At 37.2% G+C, this 8,494-nt stretch overlaps 1 protein-coding gene across 1 annotated transcript in view; it reads left to right on the plus strand.

Annotated features, from left to right (window-relative positions):
* The window catches only part of LOC107595097 (disintegrin and metalloproteinase domain-containing protein 10-like), a 74,345-nt gene that overhangs the window by 21,085 nt on the left and 44,766 nt on the right, over window positions 1-8,494 (plus strand). The window contains exon 2 of the mRNA XM_016285409.1: window positions 4,918-5,068. Within this exon, the coding sequence (XP_016140895.1) occupies window positions 4,918-5,068 (151 nt within the window). The remainder of the gene's footprint in view (window positions 1-4,917; window positions 5,069-8,494) is intronic.

The raw sequence follows: 8,494 nt of genomic DNA on the forward strand, positions 1-8,494 counted from the left end.
ATCACAAATGCAGACATGGTTTTATGTTTACGCGGCGCGATGCAACACAACACGTAAAAAGACCATATAAGTCATTATAATCCATAATTATGTCCCCACTGGATGCAACGAATGCCTCATTTATAATGGGTTTTCATGTTTTTGAATCATCGCTCCGGCCTGACAGGGCATCATCACAATATGGTAGGGGCATATTGTATTACATTTCCGTCACACGCTTGAGGTATTCGGCCAATCACAACGCACTGGATAGCTGGCTAATCACAGCACACCTTGCTTTTCAGACCGATGAGCTTTGTAAAAATGTATGCGTTTCAGAAAGGCGGGGCATAGAGGAGAAACAATAATGTACAGTATATGGAAAATAATGTGTTTTTTTAACCTTAAACTGCATAAACACATTTCATTACACCAAATACACCAAATAATGTTCTTTTTAGCAACATCATATGACCCCTTTAAAACTTATCACAGACTGTCAGGACGGACCTTTATGCAAAAATGCAAATGCTCGCGTGAATTTGTGACATTTATACGTAAGGATTTGACCTTAAACTGAAATTTTTTGTGCTGAGGATGCACACACATCTGTCAAAGCGCCTGACAGGGCAAGCCATTACGCTAATGAATTAGCTTAAAGCTTAAAATAAAGAATTCTCATGTTTTGGGCAGTTTGGATCATGTAACTCTCCCGCAGCATCTCATTCTTTTTCCTCCACTATTTTTTAGATGCATTTTGTCCATAGAAATGCATAATTCAGTGTTGTAATTTGACGCGACCAGCTGAAGTTGGATGTGCACTGTGGGCAGACCCGACTAATCGATAATGAGAATCATTGTCGATGATTTTCATAATCGATAATAATCGATTTTATCAATTAGTTGTTGCAGCCTTAAAGATGTTATATATATCGCAGCCATCTGTCACTCCACATTAAACAGCACCAAAACGGCATTTAATATTTGAATATTGTAATAAAATGGACAGAATTTTAAATCTAAGACTGTTTCATATCAAAAGTAACAAATCACAAAGATTATTACAATTTATTGACTGGGAGGCACGCTACAATGTTCCGTTAATTATCTGACAGGCTAGACTAATTGATTCTTGGGATTTATGAATCGATATAATTTCATAAAAATTATAATCGATTAAAATCAAGAAATCGATTTTTTACCCAGCCATAGTTTAAATAATATTAAAGCATTTTTGAGAACTTGCTGTATTCTCTGTGTGCTCTGGTAAGCTTTTGAAAGCAGTTGATAAACAATTGAGGAGAAAAAAATAAAATGCTTCCTGATAGAACATGCAGAGCTCTGAGCCAACTCTTGAACACTAGATTGCAGCAGTAATTGGCCTGTGATTAGGGCTGAAACGATTAGTCGACATTATCGACAACGTTGACAATAAAAAATTGTCGACAAATATTTTTGTTGTCAAGTAGCCGTTTGATCTCATATGACCTAATGTAAGAGCCTGCAATAACGCGGTTTGACCAGTGTGGCGCTGTAGCGCAAGACTGTAATTCAGCTCTCCTGATGCAAATCAAGAGAAGAAGACACAGCGGCAGCGCTTCAGAGTAGTGATGGGAAGTTCGGATCATTTTACCGACTCGGACTTTTGAGTCTCGTTCAGCAAAATGAACAAATCTTTTTTCGAGTCATTTCGTTCATTTGAACAAAATCTAATTAAAATGTTACGTGTTACTTCCCTAATATGTCTACTACTTACGCAAACGTTGATCACACTACAAACAATACAAAACTGCTATAAGAAACAGAAAAGATTAATTCATTGTTTACCTGAGTCTTCAGTCTATGATTAGCTCACCACCTCTTATCTGACAAGTCTTCGGGTTTGTGCTTAGGGGGCTGTCACGTGATGAACGATCGACTCGGAAAAACCCGAAGACTCGAACCAGGTGAACTACTTGACTAATTCCAGTACAGAACCTATAGGATGTTGCGCATGCGCGACTGAACGAATCACTCCTCGAGACGACTCGTTCTTCCTGAGTCACATTAAAGATTAGTTCAAAACGAACGAATCGTTCAAGAACGACCCAACACTACTTCAGAGCAAACGCAGCCAAACCTGAGGCTGCTGAGCAGCGTTTGGGTGAATATGTAAATATATACTGCACGCTTTCCTGTCAATAACAAAATAAACGCATCAAAAACTGACAGTGGTGAGAAAGTAGCAGTTTAAAACGCATCTGATTACAGCGATGTGGATGTTTGCACGAGCTCTGCAGTTCAGTACTCCAGTCACGTCACGTTTATTTATATAGTATTTTATGCAATAGATAGCCTTAAATCAAGCAACTTTACATTATTATTGAATATGAAAAACCAGAGTCAGCCGTGTTGCTTTCATTTAGAATTACAACTTGATTTTCAGTTAAAAAGCAGCTCTCCAGTGTGGAGCTAGCAAATGATCAAATATTTTTATTAGTGGGGAAAAAAACATTTCATTACAGTTATAGTTTGGTTTGCAGAGATCAAAGCTTGATCTAGCTCAGGACTGTTTTGATTATCATAACCCTATAAGGTATTTTAAGATAGATTATGTTGTGAATATTAGTTTATCCAAAAATAAAATGTCTTATCACTTAACCTTTATTTTGTTTCTTATCCATATGACTTACAAAAATAAATTTTAGGCAGAATGATGTGTCATTCAGCTACTTTTTTCATATAGCTAATTAAATGGTGAGTAAGAGAGTTTCTCTGCCATCTCATTTTGTGTGCCAAATATATTTATTTGTTTAAATTAATTGTATAACTGTAATTACATAATATGACTTTCAAAAGCTGAAGTGATTACCTTAATTTATTTGTTAGAATATGTATAACTCAGTATTTTAACTAATTGCAAAAGCTGAATAATCAATAAATGTCTACTAATTAATCAGCGAACTAATCGATGATTAGTCGATTAATCGCTCTAAGAATCGTTAGATTAATCGATTATCAAAATAATCGTTTGTTGCAGCCCTACCTGTGATATTCAGTTTGAGGTATAAATCGGTTCAGACCATCTCAAGACATAACCTCACCTGTCAGCACTGATGGCCCTCTTGCACAGCTGTTATTCTGTTCTCCGAGTAAAAGGAACTGCTCTATTCAAGCCAGTTTGGTGCTTGAGGCTTATTGTCATAGCAGACATGGTTGGAGCCCAGGGGAGCTAGAGTTAGATTCAGAACAGGAAAGGTTGGTTCTCTGTGGGTTGTGTTGACTGATTGAAAGCCAGTGTCAGAGTTCTTCCTCTGAAAACACGTCAACCAGAGGTTTCGCGGTGTTATTAGTCACATTGTCTTGTAGACTCTTATACACTGTCAGACTACATTGCACTGTCCAAAATAAGAAGAGTATATAACTGTCAAGATTTCAGGGTTGTGAAGGAAAGGGACTAGAAAAGCTGTTTGTGAGATTAAATATATTGATCGCTGTGGGTAATTCATGTGTACAACTGTTGTTTGAGCAGATACTATAGTGTCGTGACGAAGTAAACTCTCCCTGCTAAGGTCAGGCTATTCTTAGAATAAATGCTACTGTGCCAGGAAGTTGCTTTTTGAGTCTGAGGAAGGATGGGAGGAAAAACATGAATACTGTACTTTCCAACAATAGCAGTGGAAAATATAAGTGCCCTCACGCACACATGACAGTATAGGCCTAGTTAGTTTTTTTCTCTTTCTTTATGTTCTCAGTTCCTCTTATTAATAAATGTTATAACAGTATAAGTTTAGCTTCACACATAAGCCACACATATTCAGATTCATGCCCGTATTTACAGATTTCTATGGAAGGATATTGTGGCCTGTTTTCAAAAGGAATTGCAAATCTTGCATTACCGTTTGCATTTTCGCTTTCATGAATGCACAGTGACTGCCCAAGTCCATTTGCAACTGTATTTCCCATGTCTTAAGAGTTATGAACCTGTCATATTTAAATAGCAATATTAATCACCATGTCTGCTATTTCACTCTCTCTGTGTTGCGCCTGTAACCTGCAAAAACTCAAATGGAATCACAATTCCTTTAGCATTTAAATTTCCGATGCCTTATACAGAAACCTATCAGTCATTGTCAGGGGTGGGACTATACTATGGGGCATGTTTGTATTGTGAGGTGACGGCACTCACAGACGATTAAACGAACAGACAGTGCAACATTCTTTACATTCTTGGCACCTCACACAATAACTAATTCCTTCGTTTTTACCCCAAATGCAGCGACTATCCCCTGCTAACAGCGGGAGCCACAACGGTACGCACAATAGGTCAATATTCACTATTAACCAAATGCTTTTCATACAGCAAGCTCCAAGACCACAATAAATTCATAATCACTTTTGCTGGATGGTGACATTGCTGGCCATATATTACTGATTAAGTTTTAGTTTAGTTTGTCATTTTTTTCAAGTTTGACTGGCTCCCAGTAACCATTTTATAATTTATGACCGTTATTTTAAGAATAAATTCAGTGTGGTGAACTGGAAATCAAAAAAAATATATATATTTTTGGCCCTACATGGTGCACCTCCCTGACGTAGTGCCCTGGGCACGTGTCCAGTCACCCATTTGGTTAAAACAGCCCCAATAGAGCCACAGATGCATTAGGCAGCAGAAACTCTGTCAGTATGAAAGCTCAATGCCCTGTATTGCTGATTTGCTTACGTGCTGCAGACACAGGATGTTTGAAACGGGCCTAAGCCTTGTAATTTAGATATGAGTCATCATGTTGCAGCTCAAAGTGTAATTTCAAAAGTCACAGAGGTTTATCCTCATTCTGTCACCACAGTTTACCTGTTAAATTTCTGCACCAGGTCTTGTGTTCAATAATTGCTAGTCAGATCACAACCGGTCACTGATTTTCATCTCTCTTTTTCTCTCTTCCTCCTTTTATTCTGTAGGTCAGTATGGGAAATCCCTGAGCAAGTATATTCGACATTATGAAGGCCTGTCCTACGACACAGACATCTTACACAGCAAGCACCAGAGGGCTAAGAGAGCTCTGTCTCACCAGGACCAGTTCCTGCACCTGGACTTCCACGCTCACGGCAGGTCAGCCAAAACGGTCTTGCTCTTCCTGCTCAATTGTTGTTTGTGGAAGAATGAATGTGTCTTGTTTTGGTTTAATACTCGTCCTCTGAGCATTTATGAGGGGAAAAGTGCTTCATAGATCTTGCGTTTTGTGAAAATCCAGTCTTTTTTTCCTTTAGGATTGACCCTGGATTGTTCTACCTGAGGTTACACTTTTTACAGGGCATTACAGAATGGTAGAGACCCCCAGTGATTCAGCACTCCAGGCAATGTGGAAACAAATTGATCAGGCTTAGATCTTTGGCTTAGATTTTTGGGGTCTGGCAAACAACCCGCTGACAGAAATCTTCCTGATTCTGTGGTTTGTGATCATGTCTTTAGCGTCGTGTCGTATGATTTGCACTATTCTGATGCCAGATTTTGTCTTACTATGACAGACACTGTCTTCCCTTACAGCTTTATGACATAATATCTCGGTAGTAAATAAACAGTTCATTGCTCACTGTACAGTAGTGACTTTAATATAGCTGCCAGCTTTTTTACTCTACATTCCCCTCTATATTTAATCTACAGATTTCATCTGACACAAACCTTTTTTGTAGTCTTTTTCACTACAAGGATTTTAGAAAGATTAATTTTTTTAGTCTCTGATAAAGTAGAGAAACTGATGAAATTGCACTGGGTCTTCATGAAAGAATTATTGCAGGTGTAATACAAGTTACCCTCTACAGCATCTGTAGCTTGATGTCGATTACCACAGAAGATCATTTCAACTCGTACCTCAGTCTGAATAAAAATGTCAAAACATGTACAGCCTCTCCCCATGAAAGTCTTTGCTGTATATTTATTGTAGGGTTTAAAAGCAGAAATGTTAAGCTTGTATTTTTGTTAACATTCTTACATGAATTATTCATTTAAAAAATAACTTAATCTGTACAGATTAAGAATATTTTTTTTTTTTACAGTCCAAAGGGTTGCTCATACTGACAGCAATTTGCAGCAGCAAAGTGACAGGATAGTATTCATTTTTAGCAAGCGTTGGTGATTTTCTTTGACACAAGCAAAAGATACAATTGGCAAAGAAACAAAGTTGAGCAGAGCTCAGCTTTATGCAAATGACCAGCGACACATTAAATGTAACATTTATTTGCTGCGTTTAAAACTGACCCCAATGGGCTTCCATTGTAAGTGCATTACTGTGAACACATTTTTCCTTTTGTTTTTATAAACCAAGGCATGTATCAAAATTATATCTTTTTTTAGCAACTTTCTACAGATGCCTTTCAACAAAGCTTACGTTTATTTAACTACATTAATTTATCCAGTAATAATTCATCAAGGACTTGTGATTTCAGGTCTTTTAAGGACCATTAAGCACATACAAGCCTTTCTCAGTATATTGTGATGGAATGAACGAGCATCTGAATGAAATAAAATGAATGAAAACCTTCGGGTTACAAGTCCAACTCTCTAACCATTAGGCCACAACAAGAGTCAAAGGACAGGAATACCTGAGCCTGCTAAGCTCAATGACATAATCTCTCCTACAACGGGACAGATCTGTCTGTGTGTTCCTGTGATTGAATGTTGAAAGCTAGTTGGCAGCTCCCTCACATTGAACGTTTGGTTTTGACTTGTTCTGTGTGTTGGTAGACATCTTAGACAACATTGGCTTGGATGTGTGTCAAGATAAAAGAGTAAGCATAGACCAGAAATTACTGCTCAAGTGCAGATTACCGTACTGTACATACTTTTCCTTATGCACATACACAAGTGCACAAGCACTAGTGTATTCCTTTTGTCATGACAAAAGAACACACCAAAACACACACACGCAAGTCCACATAACCATCTGCTTTCTTCTTGCCTGCATGTTTGTGAAAGAGTGTTCAGCAGCCTAAAATAGCACATCCCAAGCGTACTTTTATTTTCACTTTCTGAAAATAAAAGAATGAAATGAGACTAAAGGAAAACAGCAGCTTACAAAGGAAGTATTGTTATCAGTGAGTGAGTATGCTACAACGGATGCTATATTAAGTTGTCATTATGGACCTCAGAAAATCTGGATGAAACTAAACATAGGTGAAAACAGGGTCCAAATGTTGTGTGATTCAATTACTTAAAACATATTCGGATCTAGTCAGAAATCCATGTGACTGCATCATGTATATTTAGTGCAAACACTCTTCTGAGACACCAGGTGAAATACTTCTGAAATACCGGTGTAAACAGCAATCCGTCTCTTCTGGATCATCCAAGATGGATGTTGATATCAGGTGTAAACAGGGCCCTTGTTTGCATGATCTCTGAGGGCTCTTTCTCCCTTTGGACATCAAAGGTCTCTTTTGAAGCCATTGCACTCAAACATGATGGTCATCTATTGTGAAAGGGGTTCTGAGAGGCCAAAATGTGAGTCAAGTTGATGTTTAAGTGCCTATCTGGATCTTTGAGTGTGGCACAGCATATGAAGTGCCCATTTGTCACATCTAATGGAGTGTTTTGTCTTTAAATACATCATTATTCATGAATCAGCCTTCTTATGTTTGGATGCTGAATTTAATTATGTAATAAGGCTGAAGTGCTCATTGAATGATGCAATATGTATTAATTTGTCTGTAAGCGTGCTACATGAGAATGTCTGATAACTTAAAGTCAAAGAAAATTGCACTTATAATTAATTTGAAGATGTGTTACTGAGAAGATTCATTATCTGAGGTTGGAGAATCTTTTGCGTTTAATAAAACTTGCTAATGAGCAGACAGACATCATTAAATGTAAATAAGTTGCCCTTGGATCAGTTGCCTTCATATTAATATTGATCTAGGCTACTTCACTTTTATTGGTTTCTGAAATCAAATTAGCAATTATTTTAGGGATGCACCAATATTAAATGTCTGGTTGACACTGTTGCTGATATTAAAGCCTTGAAAATATATTTTTTTAAAGCTTCAAATGAATTTAAGCATTACAACACTATAATGAGCAGTATTAAAATGGATGTTCATTTTGAGCTTTGCTAAGATTACATTGAGCAGGGTTATGAATATATAAAGCATTATGTTTAATTTTAAACTATATTAAAATAGAAAACCGTTATTTTCATTTGTGAAAATATTTCACAATATTACTTTTTTACTGTAATAAATAAATAAGTTTCTCTACTTAACAAATAAATGCAGCCTTGGTGAACATAAGATTTGGTGGAGATTTCATTCAAAAACATTAAATATTGTGACTCCACACTATTTAACTGTAGTGTACATCCACTATCAACCAATACCAATAATCAATACGATACAGATATATTGTGGATCTCTAAACTATTTATAACAAATATACATGGGGCACGTGATATACTCAACTTTTTCTTTTCTGCACACAGATTCCCTGTATGATCTCAATTGTAACACAACATCAGGCAGTGAACCCCCCCCCCCCCCCCCCCCC

Source organism: Sinocyclocheilus grahami, unplaced genomic scaffold, assembly GCF_001515645.1.
Source record: "Sinocyclocheilus grahami isolate Dianchi unplaced genomic scaffold, SAMN03320097.WGS_v1.1 scaffold196.1, whole genome shotgun sequence".
NCBI lineage: Eukaryota > Metazoa > Chordata > Actinopteri > Cypriniformes > Cyprinidae > Sinocyclocheilus > Sinocyclocheilus grahami.